The sequence below is a fragment of the Hemiscyllium ocellatum genome, chromosome 17, assembly GCF_020745735.1.
Source record: "Hemiscyllium ocellatum isolate sHemOce1 chromosome 17, sHemOce1.pat.X.cur, whole genome shotgun sequence".
Classification (NCBI taxonomy): domain Eukaryota; kingdom Metazoa; phylum Chordata; class Chondrichthyes; order Orectolobiformes; family Hemiscylliidae; genus Hemiscyllium; species Hemiscyllium ocellatum.
Window position 1 is genome coordinate 71,047,479 of NC_083417.1, and position 23,972 is coordinate 71,071,450.

At 42.9% G+C, this 23,972-nt stretch overlaps 1 protein-coding gene across 1 annotated transcript in view; it reads left to right on the forward strand.

Annotated features, from left to right (window-relative positions):
* The window catches only part of hydin (HYDIN axonemal central pair apparatus protein), an 888,678-nt gene that overhangs the window by 448,514 nt on the left and 416,192 nt on the right, over positions 1 to 23,972 (forward strand). Inside the window, exon 20 of the mRNA XM_060837518.1 lies at positions 15,597 to 15,835. Within this exon, the coding sequence (XP_060693501.1) occupies positions 15,597 to 15,835 (239 nt within the window). The remainder of the gene's footprint in view (positions 1 to 15,596; positions 15,836 to 23,972) is intronic.

Here is a 23,972-nt window from a genome sequence, read left to right on the forward strand (position 1 = left end):
AACTAGCAACATTGCCAACATTCTTTGTGTTTGTTAGAGAAATTTGTTAACTTCCACAGTTTTACTTAATGGATGAAGACATTAATAACTTATCAGAAATGATAGGGAACTGATGGTCTCGTGACAAAGAGGCATTAGTAAGGGGAATTAGTAACATAAAAGTGCAAGGGAAGTTAATGGGATTAAAGCTGATAAATTCCCTTGGTCCTGGTAACCTACACTTCAAAGAACTCCTAAACCACAATACAATCGTTGACGAGAATATGTTTGAAGAAATTCTACGTACTCCTCATCAAAGATGACCTTGGATTCCCACCAAGTGTGGCAGAACTTGAAGCCTCCATTAGACAAATGAAGACTGGAAAAATCACAGCAGTAGAGGGGATTCCCTTTGAGATTTTCAAACTTGGAGGAGTGGAACTTACTCGTCATTGGATTGCAGAATTGCAGTGTATTACTTAAATGGTGATACCGGGAAATATTTAGCAAGCTGCTGTCCACAAATGCAAAGTTCTTCTGTAGCTTGGCCGTGCAATGTAGAGTATGCATCAGTCGCTCACCAGATATCGCATTGTCATTCCACAAGATTGTTGTTTGAAACTGGATGAGGAAGAACTACTATTTAAGGTTTAAGAACATTTTTACAGATTAATTCTAGATTTAGATTAGCTCCAGGTGACTTAATTGATACATAAATGATAATCAGAGGGTTAGATAGGTTGGACAGTGAGAGCCTTTTTTCTCAGATGGCGATGGCTAGCACAAGGGGACATAACTTAAAATTGATGGATGATAGATATAGGACAGATGTCAGAGGTAATTTCTTTACTCAGAGTGGTAGGGGTGTGGAACGCACTGCCTGCAGCAGTAGTAGACGCACCAACTTTAAGGGCATTGAAGTGGTCATTGGATTGCATGTGGATGAGAATGGAATAGTGTCGGGTAGATGGGCTTCAGGTTGGTTTCACAGGATGGTGCAACATTGAGGGCCGAAGGGTCTGTACTGTGCTGTAGTGTTCTATTTTTGTTGGTAATGCTGGCAAGGCTCACATGCATTTGTATCCTTGTTGTTCTTGAGAATATAACAATGAATCTTCCTGTGAAAGTGATCTTCTTTATTAAAATGTTGTTTGGTAGAGTTTTAAGATTAGGTAGAAAGTTTCAGAGTTCCAGCAATGGTGAAAGAACATTGAAAAATCTCCCAGGTTAGAATTATACATGACGTAAATGGAAACAGAGAGATGAGGCTCCTAGTCTTTCCTGATAGTAAAAGTCAAAAGTTTGCTAGTTTCTATTAAAGCAACTTCAGTGATTTAAGAGTGCAAATTGTGGATTTAACCATTATAGTCACTGTCAAATGGTATTTTATTTCATTGGGTTTGGGCTATTAAAAATTTGCAGGAGTATGTTCCACAAAATTATTGGTTCTATGAGTACAGAAAATGCCACAGGGCATAAAGCAATTGACCTGCACAGTTTGATGACATTTTATTGGCAAACTTATTATAAAGAAATAATGAACATTGCTTTGATATTTCATATTGATGGGTAGCTTCTAAAAAATCAGTACATCTTTAATTCGAGCTGCAAAAATCCCAGGGTGTGTTGACCCCTTGACCCAAAGACATAAAGATTTAGAAGCCTCTTTTTATGCCCACCTTAACAATATTTAGAGAAGCCATATGTCTGTGAAACTTTTTTTTTAAACTATATGGCATTGTTAATCCAGAATACTTGTTTCCTGCAATTCTGTTTTTTCCCCACCAGAATTCTCCCTCCTTCTCCTGAAGGCAGTGAGTTATGCCTGGGTCCCTTCAACATAAAATGATCTCCATAATCCAACTACTTTTAACTTTATTCTTTTATTTTTCTAGTCGATATTAAGAAGGACTTTAATGTCAACTGTTACCTTATTTCTTTATTTTTCTACTTTTTCTCTGAAATTAATGCTTAACTTTTTTAACTTTGCTTCTTTTACTATTTTGTACCTAGATAATTTTCCTTAAGTACTTTTGTACCTAAGATGGTGCTGTGTATGGTGAGATTGTACACTTTTCACTGTCTCCTTTACTTGAGTAAACGTGGCAATAAAGTCTAAATCTAAGTGAGCAATTTTCATTGATGGCTGGTATTTAAGATCTCAGCAAGCTATTCATTTCTGCAAAGTACCATAATGACCTGATTGTGACCAATATCAACAAACAGCCGAGGGGAGTGTTACTAGATGATGAGTCGAGAATGTGGTGCTGGAAAAGCACAGCAGGTCAGGCAGCATCCGAGGAGCAGGAAAATAGATGCTTCGGTTTTCACCTTACTAGATAATGACAGAGTTTGAATGTTGGATGTTTCTTTCCTCCTGCCCTGAGTGAAGCTAATTGTTAGGCCTTAAATGGTGAGATTAGTTCATTCAATTCAGAGTGGGAATGGAGTAAGAGACCATTTGAAGCATATGGCTGAGCAATAAATTACTTTAGTGACCCAGTTTTTTTCCAAAACTACAACAACACTGACGACTTCAGAGATTTTCTTCATTCTTTTCATCATCCATGCATATCTTCACTTCTGTAAACTATTCCTTTCTGATGTCAATATGTTTAGATTTGGTATTCCATTCTCCAAAACTGTCACATGTTATTTATTCCTGGCCATCCATTTACCATTTTTAAAAAAAGTATTTACTTGTCTTTTACAGCTGGATCACAATCTGTTATGTTTACCTGCACAGGATTGACACCCACTTGTTTGATTCAAAACACAAAACTGGTTACCTTACTACTAAAAAACCATAATGGGAGTTATGTACAGACCTCCTAACAGTGATCAGGACCAGGGGCGCAACATGTACCGGGAAATAGAGAAGGCATGTCAGAAAGGCAAGGTCACGGTGATCATGGGAGACTTCAATATGCAGGTGGACTGGGTAAATAATGTTGCCAGTGGATCCAAAGAAAGGGAATTCATGGAATGCTTACAGGATGGCTTTTTGGAACAGCTTGTCATGGAGCCCACAAGGGAGCAGGCTACTCTGGACCTAGTGCTATGTAATGAACCAGACTTTATAAAAGATCTTAAAGTAGGGTAACACTTAGGAAGCAGCGATCATAAAATGGTAGAGTTCAGTCTGCAGTTTGAAAAAGAGAAGGCAAAATCGGACGTAATGGTGTTACAGTTAAATAAAGGAAATTATGAGGGCATGAGAGAGGAAATGACAAAAGTAGACTGGAAGCAGAGCCTAGCAGGGAAGACAGAAGAGCAAAAATGGCAGGAGTTTGTGGGTATAATTGAGGACACTGTACAGAGGTTCATCCCCAAGAAAAGAAAGATTATCCAGGGAAGGATTAGATAACCATGGCTGACAAGCGAAGTCAGGAAATGTATTAAAGAAAAAGAGAGATCCTACAAAGCGGCCACTAGCAGTGGGAAATCAGAAGTTTGGGAAGGCTACAGAAACAAACAGAGGATAACAAAGAGAGAAGTAAGGAAGGAGAGATCAAATATGAAGGTAGGCTAGCCAGTAATATTAGAAATGATAGTAAAAGTTTCTTTCAATACATAAGAAACAAACGACAGGCAAAAGTAGACATTGGGCCACTTCAAACTGTTGCTGGAAGCCTAGTGATGGGAGATAAGAAAATAGCAGGAGAATTTAACAAATACTTTGCATCAGTCTTCACAATGGAAGACATGAGTAATATCCCAATACTTAAAGGGAGACAGGGGGCTGAGTTGAGTATGGTTGCCATTACAAAAGAGAAAGTGCTAGAAAAGCTAAAAGATCTTAAAATTGATAAATCTCCTGGCCCTGATGGGATACATCCTAGAGTTCTGAGAGAGGTGTCTGAGGAAATAGCAGAGGCATCGGTTGAGATCTTTCAAATGTCACTGGAGTCAGGGAAAGTCCCGGATGATTGGAAGATCACTGTTGTAACCCCCTTGTTCAAGAAAGGATCAAGCCAAAAGATGGAAAATTATAAGCCAATTAGCCAAACCTTGGTTGTTGGTAAAATTCTAGAATCCATCATTAAGGATGAGGTTTCTAAATTCTTGGAAGAACAGAATCTGATTAGAACAAGTCAACATGGATTTAGTAAGGGGAGGTCGTGTCTGACAAACCTGTTGGAATTCTTTGAAGAGGTGACAAGTAGGTTAAACCAGGGAAACCTAGTGGATGTGGTCTATCTAGACTTCCAAAAGGCCTTTGATAAGGTGCCACACAGGAGGCTGCTGAGCAAGGTGAGGGCGCATGGTGTTCGAGGTGAGCCACTGGTATGGATTGAGGATTGGCTGTCTGACAGAAGGCAGAGAGTTAGATAAAAGATTCTTTTTCGGAATGGCAGTCGGTGACAAGCGGTGTCCCGCAGGGTTCAGTGTTGGGGCTGCAGCTATTCACGTTATATATTAATGATCTGGATGAAGGGACTGGGGGCATTCTAGCGAAGTTTGCCAATGATACGAAGTTAGGTGGACAGGCAGGTAGTACTGAGGAAGTGGGGAGGCTGCAGAAGGATCTAGACAGTTTGGGAGAGTGGTCCAGGAAATGGCTGATGGAATTCAACGTGAGCAAATGCGAGGTCTTGCACTTTGGAAAAAAGAATAAAAGTGTAGACTACTTTCTAAACAATGAGAAAATTTGTAAAGCCAAAGTACAAAGGGATCTGGGAGTGCTAGTCGAGGATTCTCTAAAGCTAAACATGCAGGTTGAGTCCGTGACTAAGAAAGCGAATGCAATGTTGTCATTTATCTTAAGAGGGTTGGAATATATAAGCACCGTTGTGCTACTGAGACGTTATAAAGCTCTCGTTAGGCCCCATTTGGAATACTGTGTCCAGTTTTGATCCCCACACCTCAGGAAGGACATACTGGCACTGGAGCGTGTCCAGCAGAGATTCACATGGATGATCCCTGGAATGGTCGGTCTAACATACGAGGAATGGCTGAGGATCCTGGGATTGTATTCATTGGAGTTTAGAAGGTTAAAGGGAGACTTAATAGAAACTTACAAGATAATACGTGGCTTAGAAAGGGTGGATGCTAGGAAATTGTTTCCATTAGGCGAGGAGACTGGGACCCGTGGACACAGCCTTAGAATTAGAGGGGGTCAATTTAGAACAGAAATGTGGAGACATTTCTTCAGCCAGAGAGTGGTGGGCCTGTGGAATTCATTGCGGCGGAGGGCAGTGGAGGCCGGGACGCTAAATGTCTTCAAGGCAGAGATTGATAAATTCTTGATGTCACAAGGAATTAAGGGCTACGGGGAGAGTGCGGGTAAGTGGAGTTGAAATGCCCATCAGCCATGATTGAATGGCGGAGTGGACTCGATGGGCCGAATGGCCTTACTTCCACTCGTATGTCTTATGGTCTTATGGTTTTATGATTAACTATCCACTCCGTGGACCCTTTCACCCATCTCCCTTGACCTAGATCCCACCCTTTCATAGAATTATAGAATCCCCACAATGTGGGATTTAGCCCAACAAGTCCACACTGACCCTCCGAAGGATAATCCACCCAGACTTGTCCTTCAACCTGTCCTTGAACTCTTCATTGAGACTTTGTAATTTGACAATTGCCTCTGTATTCAAGGATTCATCATTTGCCACCCCTCTAGCAAGATGCCACTCCCAAACACAACTTTACAATCCTGTCAGCATTTTACAGGTACTCGTCCCTCAGTGACACCCTGACCGAATCCTTGGTCACTCCCAACACAACATATTCACAGAAGGTGTAACACTTGCTCCTTATCTCCTCCCTTCTTACTGCCCAAGCCTACAAACATACCTTCCAGGTGAAGCATTATGTTACTTCTACTTCTTTCAATATAGTCCACTGTAATCATAGTTCACAATGCACTCTCCTCTACATTGGCAAGACCAAATACAGACTGGGAGACAGTTTTACAGAACACTTCTGTTCTGTCCACAGGAATTACCATGACCTGGTTGCTTGCCATTTTATTATGCCACTCTGCTCTTACACTATCATTTCTTTTCTCGGCCTGCTGCAGTGTTCCAGCAAAGCCTGAGGAATTGTACCTAATTTTTTTTGCCTCAGCGCTTCACAGTCTTCAGAACTCAACCATGAGTTTAATAAATTTAGAACTCTTCTTGCTATTGATGTTTTCCTTGAACACTGCACTTCATTTCTATCTCTTCTCTCCTACCATTAGTACTCCCTTTGCCTTTTGCTCTGAGCATCTTTCCCAACTTTTATCACTTGTTTCTGTTGTTCAACAGCATAAGAATCATCAATTTCCAGCGCCCTTCAGTACCATAGAAGAGTATTAGAATTGCCATAGAAATATTAACTTTGCTTCTGTCGCTCTACGGATGTGACCAGACCTGTTTGGACATCCGACTTTATTAATTTCAGATCTCAGTATCTATAGTACTTTGCTTGAATTGATTTCACTACCTTGTTTGCTCAAGCCAAATTAATACTGTGTCGACAGGATAGAGTTATAGGGCAGCTTTTTTTTTGGGATTTAGAGTTCCTTCCAACCACTAAATAGGGTGGCACAGTAGCTTAGTAGTTAGCACTGCTGCCTCACAGCACTAGGGACCCAGGCTCAATTCCAGCTTCGACCAACACTCAGTGTGGAGTTTGCATGTTCTCCCCAGGACTGCATGGGTTTTGTCCAGATGCTCTGATTTCCTCCTACAGTCCAAAAGATGTGCAGGTTAGGTATGCTAAATTACTCATGGTGTCCAGGTAGTATAGGCTAGGTGCATTCGCCATAGGAAATGCAAGGTTAGCATGATCGGGTGGGGGGGGGGGGGGGAGGGGGAGGGGGTGGGGGGTGGGTGCAGGGCGGGGCGGTGGTCTGGGTGGAATGCTATTTGGAGGGCTGGTGTGGACTCAATGAGCCAAATCATCTGCTTCCACACTATAGGGATTCTTTGATTCTATGCTACCAAATAGGTCGTTGAAATATTTGCTCTATCCCTTGCTCCTGTATAACACTCTGCTGAACAGCCACAGCTCGACCTGCATCCAGTCTTGATGGAGAAGAGCCAGCAGGTGGTAGCTAGCTCTGGTGGCTCGCATCCCAGGAACAATACTGACAAATCTCTGATATGCCCTCTCAATGACCCCCACATCCTTCCCAAAAGATTTCTAGAATTAAATGCAATGCTGTTGTTACAGGCTTCATGCGACACGGTGGCGATCGGCGGCACGGTGGCACAGTAGTTAGCACTGCTGCCTCACAACGCCAGAGACCCGGGTTCAATTCCCGACTCAGGCGACTGACTGTGTGGAGTTTGCACGTTCTTCCCGTGTCTGCGTGGGTTCCCTCTGGGTACTCCGGTTTCCTCCCACAATCCAAAGATGTGCGGGTCAGGTGAATTGGCCATGCTAAATTGCCCGTAGTGTTAGATAAGGGGTAAATGTAGGGGTATGGGTGGGTTGCGTTTAGGGGGGGTCAGTGTGGACTTGTTGGGCCGAAGGGCTTGTTTCCACACTGTAAGTAATCTAATCTAATCTTCATATTCGGTAATCCTATTTATGAAAGTTCTACCATAAGCCTTACCGTTTGTCTGGGCATAGTGACCTTTAGGTTAAACTGACCATCAGTCTCTTTGTAATGAGAAAGCGGAATATGGTCTGCCGGGACTATGGTGACTTTACCTCTACCTCTATTTGCATAGCCCAAGATCCTATATATTGATTGGCTTGATTATAGACTAAACTTTGACTTTTCCTGTAATGCAAAGTTAATGGGCTGTATGGAGTGGGAATTAACAATCAGGAATGTTTCCAATGTTATGATCCTAGCCTTGTCTTGTCAGTGCTTACTGGCAGAATTTTCATCTGTTGGATGTGGAAATGACCTGGTGACAGAGGGGAGGGCAATGTTGAAGTGGCCAGGTTAAAAGACCTGCATCCATTCACAAAGACATCAACCCAGTTATACAGATGAGTGTAAAGCCTCGCCACTAGCCATTACCTTCTACCTCTCTCATTCTATGTCACCTCTTGCTTTAACTACCTCACCTATCCCCATCCACTTACCTGGTGTTGTCAATAAGCCAAACAAACAAGCAACACAATAATTTTTAGAAGTCTTTGTAAAGCTCATAAATATGCCAAATTAAACAAATAATCGGAGGAAGTAGGGGAGGTTCTTAATGAATAGTTTGCTTCAGTATTAACTACTGAGATGGATGTTGACATTTCTGAGGACAGCGTGAAACAGACTATATACTAGAACATGATAGGAAGAAGGATGTGCTGAAAATTTTGAAAAACATAAGGATAGATAAATCCCCTAGATCAGACGGGATATACCCTAGGTTAATGCAGGAAGCGAGAGAAGAGTTTGCTGAGTCTTTGGCAATGATCTTTGCATCCTCACTGTCCACTGGAGTACTCCCAGATGATTGGAGGGTGGTAAATGTCATTCCCTTGTTCAAGAAAGGCAATAGGGATAATCCTGAAAATTGCAGACCAGTCAGTCTTATGTTTGTGGTGGGCAAAGTGTTGGAGAGGATTCTGAGAGACAGGATTTATGATTATTTGGAAAAACATATTTTGATTAGACATGGTCAGCACGGCTTTTTGAGGGACAGGTCATGCCTCACAGACCTTATTGAATTCGTTGAAGATGTGACAAAACATGATGAAGTTCAAGCAGTGGATGTGGTGTATATCGATTTCAGCAAGGCGTTTGATAAGGTTCCCCATGGTAGGCTCATTTAGAAAGTAAGAAGGCATTGGATACAGGGAAACCTGTCTGTCTGAATACAGAATTAGCTGGCCCATAGAGGTCAGAGGGTGGTAGTAGATGGAAAGTATTCAGCTTAGATCTCAGTGACCAGTGGTGTTCCACAGGAATCTGTTGTGGGACCTCTACTGTTTGTGATTTTTATGAATGACTTGGGTGAGGAGGTGGAAGGGTGGGTTAGTACGTTTGCCAATGACATGAAGTTTGGTAGAGTTGTGGATAGTGTGGAGAGCTGTTGTAGGTTGCAACAGGACATTGACAGGATGCAGAACTGGGCTGATAAGTGACACATGGAGTTCAACCTGGGAAAGTGTGAAGTCATTCATTTTGGAAGGTTGAATATAAATGCAGAATATATGGTTAAAGGCAGGATTCTTGGTAGTATGGAGGAACAGAAGGAACTTGGGATCCATGTCCATAGATCCCTCAAAGTTGTCCCCGGTTGATTGGGTTGTAAAGAAGGCATAAGGTGTGTTGGCTTTTGTTAGCAGAGGGATTGAGTTTAAGAGCCACGAGGTTATGCTGCAGCTCTGTAAAGCCCTGGTTAGACCACTCTTGGAATATTGTGTTCAGTTCTGGTTGCCTCATTATAGGAAAGATGGGGAATCTTTAGAGAGGGTGCAGAGGACATTTGCCAGGATGCTGCCTCAACTGGAGGGTATGTCTAATGAAGAAAGGTTGAGGAAGCTAGGGCTTTTCTCATTGGAGCAAAGGAGACTTGATAGAGGTGTACAAGATGATGAGAGGCAGAGATAGAGTGGATAGCCAGCGACCTTTTCCCATATGGAAATTTCTATCACAAGGGGGCATAATTTTAAGGTGATTGAAGAAAGGTTTAGAGGAGATGTCAGAGGTAGGTTCTTTATATAGAGAGTAATGGGCTGCATGGAATGCACTGCCAGCAGTGGTAGTAGAGTCAGATACATTAGGGACATTTACAAAGAACAAAAAAATTACAGCACAGGAACAGACCCTTTGGCCCTTCAAGCCTGAGTTGATCCAGATCCTCTATCTAAACCTATTGCCTGTTTTCTAAGAAGCTGTAAATCTCTGCTCCCTGTCCATTCATGTATCAAAGATACATGTTAAATGACACTATCATGCCTGCCTATACCACCTCCACTGGCAACGTGTTCCAGACCCCCACCACTGTCTGCATAAAGAACTTTCCACGCATATCTTCCTTAAACTTTTCCCCTCTCATCTCCAACTCGTGACCCTTTGTAATTAAGTCCCCCACTCTTGGAGAAAAAGCTTCTTGCTATCCACCCTTCTATACCTCTCATATCTTTGTAGACTTCGACCAGGTCTCCCCTCAACCTCTGTCTTTCTAATGAAAATCATCCTAATCTACTCAACCTCTCTTCATAGCTTGCACCTTCCATACCAGGCAACATTCTAGTGAACCTCCTCTGCACCTTCTCCAAAACCTCCGGTGAAGGAAAGCATGCCTTATGCCTTCTTGACCACTATGTCGACCTACATTGCCACCCTCAGGGTACAAGAGATCTGAACACCCAGATCTCTCTGTCCATCAATTTTCTCCAGGGCTTTTCCATTTACGGTATAGTTTGCTCTAGAATTGGATCTTCCAAAATATACCACCTCACATTTGCCCAGGTGGAAGTCGATCTGCCAATTCTCTGCCCAACTCTTCAATCTATCTATATTCTGATGCATTCTCTAACAGTCCCCTTCACTATCAGCTACTCCACCAATCTTAGTGTCCAAAGCTAAAAATCACACAACACCAGGTTACAGTCCAACAGGTTTAATTGGAAGCACACTAGCTTTCGGAGCGACGCTCCTTCATCAGGTGATAGTGGAGGGCTCGGTCGTAACACAGAATTTATAGCAAAAATTTGCAGTGTGATGTAACTGAAATTGTACATTGAAAAATTAATTGTCTGTTAAGCCTTTCATCTGTTAGAATACAGTGATAGTTTCACTTCTTTCATGTGTAAATCACAAAACCTTTTTTTAAAAGTTGCATTCTCGGGTTAGCTGTTAACAATGGTGATAGCTAGACAATATGTTGAAGGTGGACTTCGGGACAGGCAGCAGAGGAAAGTGGCTGAGCAATGGCTGCTAGCTAAGTTCGGTACATTAAAACAGCCATTCCCTATGGACCAGCCCCACACATACACCGGATCTGCTCAGATGAGGAGGAATGTGACGGACACCTGGAAGTACTAAGGATGCCCTCACAAGAACAGGGTACGATGCTTAACTCATCCACCGCCATTTCCAACGTGCCACAGCAAGGAACCGTAATGACCTCCTCAGGAGACAGACACGTGCTGCAACTGACAGGGTCCTCTTTGTTATTCAGTACTTCCCAGGGGCTGAAAAATTACACCATGTTCCTCGTTACCTGCAACACATTATCAATGAGGATGAGCACCTCACCAAGATCTTCCCCGCACCTCCACTACTTGCCTTTAAACAACCGCCAAACCTCAAACAGATCACTGTTTGTAGCAAACTGCCCGGCTCTCAGGACAACTCCATACAACCCTGTCACTGTGGACGCTGCAAGACATGTCAGATTGTGGACATAGATACCACTATTACGCGTGGGAACACCCATGGCAGGTACTCATGTGACTCAGCCAACATTGTCTATCTTATACGTTGTAGACAAGGATGCCCAGAGACATGGTACATTTGGGAAACCGAGCAAAGCCTACGTCAACGGATGAATGGGCACAGAGACAACAATCAACAGACAGAAGGGTTCCCTCCCAGTTGGGGAACGCTTCAGGGGTCCAGGACATTCAGCCTCGGATCTTCGGGTGACCATCCTCCAAGGTGGACTTCGGGACAGGCAGCAGAGGAAAGTGGCCGAGCAGAGGCTGATAGCTAAGTTCGGTACCCATAGGGAGGGCCTCAACCGGGACCTTGGGTTCATGTCACATTACAGATGATCACCATTGCACTATACACACACAGATATTCCTAACGCACACACACTCTCACATACACATGGACACAAGTACACACAGACGCACACACAGACACCCATACACACCCTTATAGACACACACTCCCACGCTCACACATGCACCCCCTCACAGACTTAAGACACTCTGCACTCACTACACACACACACACACGAAGACCCATGTGCGCACACATTTTGTGGGGTGAATTTGTACTTGCAGATTTACATTGCACGTTGCTCAAAAACTGTATGCTTTCATGTAGAACTCTGAGCTCAATAACTGCATGAATTTATGTAAAACTCTGTTATTTCATTTTTTAGATTAGAATCAATCTAAAATCAGGTCATAGACAGAGAACACAGGGGGCCAACACCTTCAACATATTGTCTAGCTATCACCATTGTTAACAGCTAACCCGAGAATGCAACTTTTAAAAAAAAGTTTTGTGATTTACACATGAAAGAAGTGAAACTATCACTGTATTCTAACAGATGAAAGGCTTAACAGACAATCAATTTTTCATGTATAATTTCTGTTACATCACACTGCAAAGTTTTGCTACAAATTCTGTGTTACGATCGAGCCCTCCACAATCACCTGATGAAGGAGCGTCGCTCCGAAAGCTAGTGTGCTTCCAATTAAACCTGTTGGACTATAACCTGGTGTTGTGTGATTTTTAATTTTGTACATCCCAGTCCAACACCGGCATCTCCAAATCAGTCTTAGTGTCATCGGCAAACTTGCTAATCAGACCACCTATCTTCCTCCAGATCATTTATGTTTATCACAATGGTTTAAGTGACTCTTGGATAGGCTCATGGAAGTTAGTACAATGAAGGGTAAGTAGTCTGATCTTAGAGTAGGATAGATGGCTGGCAAAAAATTGAGCGTAAAAAGGCATGTTCTGTGCTATACTATTCTATGACCTATTAATCGGCACATTATGCTCTTCTGAAGCATATGGTTCTGTGAAAATAAGCATATACACTTTCCTTTGCAGAGCTATGTAAGAAACCCCTACTGACTAAAATTCACCAGTGATTTGCAATGTTAAAAAAAGTTCATCAAATTAACATTCCCCTGGATATTTGTGTACAAAATATTCTGCTGAGCAGCATCTCTCAGAACCTTTAAAGAAATCAAAGCTCAGATATCTATCAAAGCTTTGAAACTGAGCTGAAAATGTGTTGCTGGAAAAGCGCAGCAGGTCAGGCAGCATCCAAGGAATAGGAAATTCGACGTTTCGGGCATAAGCCCTTCATAAGGAATGAGGAAAGTGTGTCCAGCAGGCTAAGATAAAAGGTAGGGAGGAGGGACTTGGGGGAGGGGCGATGGAGATGTGATAGGTGGAAGGAGGTCAAGGTGAGGGTGATAGGCCGGAGTGGGCCGGGGAGAGAGGTCAGGAAGAAGATTGCAGGTTAGGAGGGTGGTGCTGAGTTCGAGGGAATCGACTGAGACAAGGTGGGGGAGGGGAAATGAGGAAACTGGAGAAATCTGAGTTCATCCCTTGTGGTTGGAGGGTTCCCAGGCGGAAGATGAGGCGCTCTTCCTCCAACCGTCGTGTTGTTATGTTCTGGGGTGGAGGAGTCCAAGGACCTGCATGTCCTTGGTGGAGTGGGAGGGGGAGTTAAAGTGTTGAGCCACGATGTGGTTGGGTTGGTTGGTCCGGGCATCCCAGAGGTGTTCCCTGAAGCGTTCCGCAAGTAGGCGGCCTGTCTCCCCAATATAGAGGAGGCCACATTGGGTGCAGCGGATGCAATAGATGATGTGTGTGGAGGTGCAGGTGAATTTGTGCGGATATGGAAGGATCCCTTGGGGCCTTGGAGAGAAGTAAGGGGGGAGGTGTGGGCGCATGTTTTGCATTTCCTGCGGTTGCAGGGGAAGGTGCCGGGAGTGGAGGTTGGGTTGGTGGGGGGTGTGGACTTGACGAGGGAGTCACGGAGGGAGTGGTCTTTTTGGACCACTGATAGGGGAGGGGAGGGAAATATATCCCTGGTGGTGGGGTCCGTTTGGAGGTGGTGGAAATGACGCCATCATTTCCGCCACCTCCAAACGGACCCCACCACCAGGAATATATTTCCCTCCCCTCCCCTATCAGCGTTCCGAAAAGACCACTCCCTCCGTGACTCCCTCATCAGATCCACACCCCCCACCAACCCAACCTCCACTCCCGGCACCTTCCCCTGCAACCGCAAGAAATGCAAAACTTGCACCCACACCTCCCCACCTTACTTCTCTCCAAAGCCCCAAGGCATCCTTCCATATCCGCCACAAATTCACCTGCACCTCCACACACATCATCTATTGTATCCACTGCACCCGATGTGGCCTCCTCTATATTGGGGAGACGGGCTGCCTACTTGCGGAACGCTTCAGGGAACACCTCTGGGATGCCCGGACCAACCAACCCAACCACATCGTGGCTCAACACTTTAACTCCCCCTCCCACTCCACCAAGGACATGCAGGTCCTTGGACTCCTCTATCGCCAGAACATAACAACACGACAGTTGGTGGAAGAACGCCTCATCTTCTGCCTGGGAACCCTCCAACCACAAGGGATGAACTCAGATTTCTCCAGTTTCCTCATTTCCCCTCCCCCACCTTGTCTCAGTCGATTCCCTCGAACTCAGCACCGCCCTCCTAACCTGCAATCTTCTTCCTGACCTCTCTCCCCGGCCCACTCCGGCCTATCACCCTCACCTTGACCTCCTTCCACCTATCGCATCTCCATCGCCCCTCCCCCAAGTCCCTCCTCCCTACCTTTTATCTTAGCCTGCTGGACACACTTTCCTCATTCCTGATGAAGGGCTTATGCCTGAAACGTCAAATTTCCTGTTCCTTGGATGCTGCCTAACCTGCTGCGCTTTTCCAGCAACACATTTTCAGCTCTGATCTCCAGCATCTGCAGTCCTCACTTTTTCCTCAAAGCTTTGAAACATACAAACAGATGGTTGAAATATTCTGTAAGATTTGGTAAAGGCCATGGGGAAAAATTAAACATTAGTTATTAATCTGACATTGCTATGTTTTGCAAAATAGAGCTTTATCCAATGAAAAATCTTGCCCACTGCACTTAAAGATATTTATACTTTTTAAATACTGCCCTTCCCTTGATAGCTTGCCAGTTTGTGGAAGGAACAATGTGGCAACAGATTAATGACCAACAATCTGTGCTATTATTAGCCACTTGACTAAATATAGATGCATCACAGCTATAGCATTTCATCATGAACAATAAAGGGAGGGAGGGTCAACACCTTTCTGTCACATTTTGTACTCTTCCTGATCGCAATCCATGATTCACGTCTGGACACATCTCCATTTATCAATCATAATTTAGAAAGGCTTCGAAAATGCAGCCACCTTGTTGAAAATTGCAAAAGGTCTAAAATGTCTATTGTCAATGATGTCTTAACCCATGGCATGCATGGCTACCACCCTATTCCTATTCCTGTACCGCTCAGAAATAAAGATTTGGAAATGGGGGAGGACTTCAGCATTCACATTCTGCCCTGTTTTTTTATTCTCTCCTGACGTTTGGAGCTGCAAAGTCCAGCAAGACATGGTTTAGCTTCAGAAAATTCCAATGTAGTGTTGGAAATGCTGATCAACTTTGTGCTTTACATATTTTGTGCTTTAAATTAACAGTTTAGTTTGCTAATTGACGAGCTCCTGAACCCCTTTGTACATAGCATTACTAAAGACTTTAGCACCTAGAAGTTAAATAGTAAAATGTTAGTCTTGGAACATTTAATTTGATTATGTAAGCTTCACTAACTGCTGTTTTATTGGAAATGTCAACAAATTTGATGTTCATGTCTTTCAGTCACTTATTTCTGTGCTCTGGATCTTGTTGCAAAATTTCTTTGCAGATTTGATATGTCAATTTTATCAATAAGTTGTCCCTAATGTGATTAACTTCAGACTTTAGAAAAATCAAAATGGCGTTTGGAGCCGAGTGAAATGGTGATCCTTCCTCTTCAACACAAAGATTTATATGTTGTGGCGCATCTTGATGACACAATCTGGTCTGAAGACAAGGTACACTTGGAAGTAGAGAACAGCCATACTAGGAGTATTCATGTGCAAGCTACTGGAATTGGAACCACCATTGTACCCAATAAACCATTCGGTCCAGTTCTTAACCTTGGAGCAATATTCAGGTGAGTGTCCCTTTAAAGACTGAGAGAGTGTCTTCTCCTGTGCCAAAACCGGGTAGGAAATTGATTAGAAACTAAGAAATTGGGTCAGGATACTGGGTGCACTGCTCCGAACCTACTTCTTTGAGCAAGGCTTTTGGTGACCTGTCCTGATACTGAAATAAGGAGAATTTTAGGAATTGGAAATGTCACCAGATTATGTCCTTGGTTCAAGCATGGTGAAAAGAGCTGAGTTCCAGAAATACGTCAAGAATCAAGGCACCATTTGATCATAAATAGATTTGGGAGCCCATGTAAAATTGCCATCAAGTAGATAGTAGTGAGAAATATTGGTTGGAATCATACCTAGCACTAAGGATTGTTGTGATTGTTGGAGGCCAATCATTTTAATTCCAGGACATTTCAGTATGAATTACTCATTTTTGTGGCTTTGGCCCAACTTTCTTCAGCTATGTCATCAATGACCTTCCCTCTACCATAAGGGCTAAAGCAGGGATATCACTGATGTCTGCAGTACATTCAGAAACATTTGAAATTCCTCATGAAGAAAATTCTGTGTTTGTCATGGAGTTATAGGGTTGTATAGCACAGAAACAGACCCTTCGGTCTAACTTGTCGATGCCGACCAGATATCCTAAATTAATCCAGTCCCATTTGCCAGCACTTGGCCCATATCCGTCTAAACCCTTCTTATTTATGTACCCATCAAGATGCCTTCTAAATGTTGTAATTGTACGAGCCTCTACTACTTCCTCTGGCAGCACATTCCATACATGCATCACTTCCTGCACGAAAATGTTGCCCCTTGGGTCCCTTTTAAATCTTTCTCCTCTCACCTTAAACCATTGCCCTGTAGTTTGGACTCCACCCTTTCCCACCACCACCTTGGAACAAAGACCTTGGCTATTCACTCTATTCATGCCCCTCATCATTGTATAAACTCCTATAAGGTCACCCCTCAGCATCTGATACTCTGGGGAAAGTAGCCTCAGCTTAATCAGCCTCTCCCTCTTGCTCAAACCCTCCAACACTGGCAATATCTATGTAAATCTTTTCTGCACCCTTTCAAGTTTAACAACATCATTCTTATAGCAAGGAGAATAGAACTGAACACTGTATTCCAAAAATGGCCCAACCAATGTCTTGTACAGCTGCAACATGACAGCCCAACTCCTCTATTCAATACACTGAACAATAAAAGCAAGTATACCAAACACCATCTTCATTATACTGTCTACCTGTGACTCCACCTTCCAGGAATTATGAATCTGCACCCCAAGATCTCTTTGTTCAGCAACATTCCCAGTACATCAGACAGCATCTGAGGAGTAGGAAAATCGACGTTTTGGGCAAAAGCCCTTCATCAGGGATGGAGGCAGGAAGCACTGTCCTTATGACCTGTCCTACCTGCCAATCTCCTTTCCCACCTATCCGCTCCAACCTCCTCTCTGATCTATCACCTCCATCCCCAACCCCATTCACGTATTGTACTCTTTGCTACCTTCTCCCCCCCACCCCCCCCCCCCCCCCCCCCCCCCCCCAACCCCCATTTATCTCTCCACCCTTGAGGCTTCCTGCCTCCATTCCTGATGAAAGACTTTTGCCCAAAACATCGATTCTCCTGCTCCTCGGATGCTACCTGATCTGCTGTGCTTTTCCAGCACCACCCTAATCTAAACTCTGGTTTCCAGCATCTGCAGTCCTCATCCACATTCCCCAGTATCGTACCATTAAGTGTATAAATCTTGCTTTGATTTGCCTTATCAAAATACGGCACCTCACAATCATTTAAATTCAACTCCTTCTGCAATTCGTCAGAACATCAGCCCTTTCAATCAATATTGGTGTAATCTGCAAACTTACTCACCATTCCTCCTATATTTGCATCGGAATCATTTACACAGATGAAAAAAAGCAGTGGACGCAGCACCGATCTTTGTGGCATGCAGCTTGGCACAGGCCTCCAGTCCAAAAAACAAACTATATTTCACCACCACCCTCTGTGTCCTTCCTTCAAGTCAATTTTGTATCCAAATAGGTAGATCTCCCTGGATTCCTTGTGATCTAACCTTGCTAACCAGTCTGCCATGCGGAACCTTGTTGAACACCTTGCTGGAGTCCATATAGACAATGTCCACCGCTCTGCCATCATCAACCTTTTCACTTCTTCAAAGAAACTCTATCAAGTTAGAGTGTGAGAAAGGATTAGTCAACTTTAAGACCAGATAGCATAAGTTTAGGATGAGGAGCAAGTGGTTTACAGGAGATCTGAGAAAGAGTTCTATCACCCAGAGTGGATTTAAATGCAGAATGTGCTGCCTGAGAAGGTGATGGAGGTAGGTTCTTTTGCAACATTTACTTGAATACTTGAAATGTGAGGACATAGCAGGATATGGACCAAATGCAGGTAAACGGGATCAGTGTGATTTGGTGTTTGTTGGTCTGCATAGATATGAGAGGTTGAAGGGTCTGCTGCATTGCTATATGACTCTGACTAAATTTTAGCTGATAATTAGCCAGTATCATTTGTAAGTTCAGTTTAATTTCTAATCCATTGCTTTACCCAGGATGTTGATGGTGGGCAATTCGATCATGATAATGTTATTTTAAATCAAGGAGGGATAGATTGACTTGTCTTGTTGGAGATTACTGTTGCCTGCTGTTTGAAAACTGTGAATGGTCCCCACTTTATTCCTGAGTTTTATCTCAGCCAATAAAGTTTAATCTTTTCCTGTATTCTCTAGTTGATGTTATGTGGGAAGTTGCTGGAATGGTTGTGGAATTTTTGCTCCATTCATTCAGGTGAAGTGTGAGATTTGTTGAGTTTTTATCCTAGTGTGACACGTTATTTGGGACTGAGAAAGAACAAAGGTTCATGTTGATATAGTAGTGGATATTAGCTGCTGAATTTCATGATTTGCTGAGGTTTGAGAAAGATGTAGATGTAGTTGATAATCCAAGGCTTACGAATTTTGGGTATTTCCATACATTGTCCTGAAAATCGCCAACTGAACTAACTTTATTCACTCATGAAAACAGAGAAAGTAGGAATAAGCCATTCAGCTGCTGCAGGCCTGCTCTATCGTTCAGTATGGTCAGGGCTGGTCATCCTACTCAGCATTCAGAGCTCTAGGGTGTAGGTTTGCTCGCTGAGCTATAGGTTTGATATCCAGACGTTTCATTACCTGGCTAGGTAACATCATCAGTTGCAACCTCCAAGTGAAGCGAAGCTGTCGTCTCCTGCTTTCTATTTCTAAACAGAAAACAGGAGACAACAACTTCGCTTCACTTGGAGGTCGCCACTGATGATGTTACCTAGCCAGGTAATGAAAAGTCTGGATATCAAACCCATAGCTCAGCGAGCAAACCTACACCCTAACCTCAACTTGAGCTAGAAACCTTCACAAACCTTGCATTCAGAACTCTGTTCTCTCTTTGTTCTCATCTCATTTTATCCCTTTAGCCCTAAGAACTGTATCTAACTCCTCCTCATTCAGGTTTTGGTCTCGGCTACTTTTTATGGCAGAGAATTCCACAGGATAGCCACTCTCTGAATGAAGACATTTCTCGTCATCTCAGTCCTAAATAGTGTCCTCTATATCCTTAACCTGTGACCCCCGATTCTGACCTCCCAGACATCAGGAACATCTTTCTTGCATTGACCCTGTTTAGTCTTGTTAGAATTTTGTAAGTTTCTATGAGACACCCACCCCTCACTTGCACGTCATGCCACCTTTTATGAAGCCAGAAAAAAGAAAACCAGGAATTGTAGAAGAGTTAGGCTAACAAACATAGTGGGGAAATTATTGGAGTCTGTAATCCAGGATTAACTGAACACCTCACAAATTTGAATCAATCAGGGAGAGCTATCATGGAATCTTGCCAGGTATGACAAGCCTGATAAACGTCATTGAATTTTTTGAAGTGTTGACTAAGTTAGTAGAGGAGGGAATGTCTATGGGTGTTGTTTTTATAAAGACATCCAGAAGGCACTTCATAAAGTCCCATGTACGAGACTGTTAACTAAGGTATAAACTCATGGAATTGACGACACATTACTGACATGGCTGGGAAATCGTTTGTGTGGCAAGCGATGGATAGTAGGGATAATGGCTAAGTATTTGAAAAGTGTTGCACTGGAAAATCACAGCTGGCCAGGTAGCATCTAAGGAGCAGGAGAGTCAATATTTTGGCATAAGCCCTTCATCAGGAATTGGGGGAAGGGGAGGTGGTAGTGGCTGAGAGATAAATAGGAAGGTGAGGAAAGATAGCTGGGAAGGTGATATGTAGATGTTGTTTGCGGGGGTGGGGGGGCGGTGATTGTGATCGGTCAGTGGGGAGGATGGAACGGATATATGGGAAGGAAGATAGACAGGTAGGACATGTCATTGAGGGCAGTGTCGAGTTGGAGGGTTGGATTTAGGATGAAGTGGGGTGGGGGGAGATTTGTAAACTAGTGAAGTGGATGTTGATGCCGTGTGGTTGAAGGTGAGGGGTGATCTAATTGAGGTCTTCCGGATAGTAACAGGAAAAGACAGGATCGATAAAGAAGATAAAGATAAACTATTTGGACTGATGAGGGATTTTAGCACTAGGGGGCAGAAACTGAGAATTAGGGCTAGGCTGTTCAGGAGAGAAGTTAGAAAGCATTTCTACATACAAAGGGCTGTAGATGTGTCAGCCTTGCTTTCACAAAATGGCAGTATTTAACTTCAAATTGGAGATAGATAATGTTTTGTTGAGCAAATGGATATGAGCCATCCATGATCTCAATGAGTGGTGGCATACACGCAAGGGGCTGACAGGCCTACTTCTGTTCCGATGCTCTTCTAAACTCCACTGAATGTAGTCCTAACCAATCCAATCTCTTTTCATATGTCGGTCCTGCCATCCCAGGAATCAATCTGATAAACCTTAGATGCGCTCCCTTCATCACCAGAACATCCTTCCTCAGATAAAGAGATGAAACCTGCTTGCTCCTGTACTCAAATCCCCTTGCTATGAAGATCAACATATCAATTGCCTTCTTCACTGCTTGCTGCAAATGTATGCTTAGTTTCAGTGACTGGTGTACAAGAATGTCCTAATTTTACTGCACGTCCCCCTTTCCCAATTCATCACCACTCAGGTAATAATCTTCCTTCCTATTTTTTACCACCAAAGTGAATAGCCTCCTAATTTTCTGCATTATAGTTCATCCATACATTTGCCTACTCACATGACTTTAACAAATCTACTGAAGTATCTCTGCATCTTCTTCAAAGTTCATCTTCCCACCCAGTTTTGTTTCATTTGCAAACTTGGAAATATTGCATTTAGCTAGCTCATCTTTAAATGTTTGTCATTCCTTTAAGTAACATTCCCTAATTTATCATAACCAGCTTGTACCTCACACTATTGCAGCTTCCTTTATTTAAGGACCATAGTCTCAGAATCAACTCTGTCATTCTCCATCTTGATGAAGGATTCTTCCATGTCATGGTCATTCTTCCCCAGGGGGCCTTGCACAGCTAAATTCATTCCTCATTACACAATAGCCCTGACCCTGAATGATCAGTCCTCTAGTTTGTTCCTCAACTTTTTGATCCAGAAAACCATCACAAACAGATTCCAGGAATTTCCTCCTCTACGTTGTAGTTACTGATGTAATTTGCCTAATTTATAAGTAGATTAAAGAAACTTATAATTGCAGATGTACCTTTATTGTTTGCATCTCTAATTATATGTTGAATGACTTCCTGAATATTACCACTGCAGTTTGGGGTCTATATGCAACTCTGAATATCTTTTCCTGCCCGTGGGTGTTTCTAAGCTTTGCCCGTACATATTCTACACCACCCGAGCTAATATCCTCCCTCAATATTGCATTAATTTCCTCTCAAATCAGCAACGCTATCCCACCTTTTTCTTTTGGCTGTCCTTCCTAAAAACTGAATATTCAGTTCCTACTATAGTCACCCTGCAGCCACATCTCTGTAAGGTGAACTGTCTCATACTCATTTCTCTTTATTTGTGCAGCTAATTCATCCACTTATTGTTAATTCTCCGTGCATTAAGACAGAAGGCCTAAAGACTTAGCATTTTAACATCCTTTGTCCTGCTCCCATTATTTTGCAGTGGGGCCCTATTTGATTCTTGTCCTTGAATTCTCTATCACTTTTCTTAGTTTTTCTTTTGTTTTTTTCCCCCCTTTTCCCAGTCTGTCAACCTGTTTAAGTTCCTACCCCCTGCCATTTTAGTTTATACCCTCCCCAACTGGACTAGCCAATACTCCCCTCAGATATCAGTCCTGGTCCTGCCTAAATGCTTGCCCTCTGTGATTATTCTAGTGAAACTCCAAGATAGTAACATCCTTCCTCAAGTACGGGAATCAAAACTGCATGCAATGCTCCAGGTGCAGTTCCATTAATGCATTGTGCAGTTGCAGCAATATCTCCTTACTTTTATACTCTATTCCTTTAACAATAAATACCTAAATTCCATTTACTTTCCCTGGAAATGCTGTAGCTGTACACTAGTTTTCTGTGACTCATGCTTGAGGACATCAGAGTCCTCTGTACTGAAGCACTCAGGAGTTTTGTTCCATTTGGATAATCGGTTGCTTTTCTATTCTTCCAACCAAAACTCTCACTTATCCACATTAAACTCTGCGAAATTTTGGGTAATTCACATAAGCTATTGATATCCACTTGTATATATTTTGTTTCTTCATTACATAGTATTTTAGTATCATCTGCTATTGGCTATAGTGTCTTCTATCCTTGCATCCAAGTCACTAATATAAATTGTAAATATTTGGGCCCCGATCATTGAACTAGAGATAGCTTGTCAAACAGAAAAAGATGCATTTAACCCAACTCTCTGCTTTCTGTTGGTTAATCAGTCCTCTATCAGACCCCTTAGACCCTTGCAATCTTGACTTATATAATAACCTCTTCATTATTCACTGTGCTAGTTACATCTTTGCAGAACTCTAGCAAATTAGCCAAACTTGAATTACTCTTCATAAAACTAAGCTGACTCTGATGGATAGCATTTTGATGTTCCAAATTGTCCCGGTATCACTTCTTTAATAAGGGATTGCACCAACTTCCCAAGACAGACGTTAAACTAACTGGTTCATATTTTTCTACTATCTGCCTTGAGTGCTTTTTGAATAAGAGACACAACATCCAAGAGGCAACATACAATTCTGGAATCTTGATTGCAGCAATAGAAATATCTTATCTATTTCTCATGTTATTGGATCTCCTATTACTATAACCTCTCTATACTTATTTTTCCACTCTCATGCAGCAGAGCCAATCGTGATCCAAGAATTTCGCTATAGCTATTTTCCTCTGAGAGGCCATTTCCCGTAACAGAATCCAAAACGATGTATCTGCTTTTTAGGGGAATGGCCGTAGGGAATTCCTGCATTGCCCAGCTAGTCCACTTTCTCTGTCTGGTGGTCACCCATTTCCTCCCTCCCTGTGGAATGTGAGCCTGTGGAGTTGCTACCCTTCAGTATGTGCTATTGATGATACTCTCAGCCTTGTGGATACTCCATTGTGTCTCCAGCCACTGGTCCTGTTCTGAGAATTGTTCTTGGAGGATCTAAGAGACCTAGGAGTACAGGTGCATAGTTCTTTAGTGAAGTCACATATACACAGGGTGATGAAGAAAGCTTTTGACATGCTTGCCCTCATTGGTTAGAACATTGAGTATAGGAATTGGGACATCATGATGCAGCTGTGCAGGACATTAGTGTGGCCACTTGTAGAATTCTGCGTACAATTCTGGTGGCCCTTCTATCGAAGGAACGTTGTTAAACTTGAGAGGATTCAGAAAAGATTTCCAAGGATATTGCCGGCACTGGAATATTTGAATTGTAGGGAGAGGCTGAATAGGCATTTTCCCTGAAGCAGTGGAGGCTGAGGGTTGACCTTACAGAAGTTTATAAAATCATGAGGGACATAGATAGGGTGAAAAGTCATGGTCTTTTTCCTAGTCTAAAACTAGAGGGCATAGATTTAAGATGAGAGGGGAAAGATTTAGAAAGGACCTAAGGGGCAATTTTTTCACGCAGAGGGTGGAGTGAGTATGGAATGAACTGCCAGAGGAAGTGGTGGGGGCTGGTACGATTACATTTAAAAGCCAT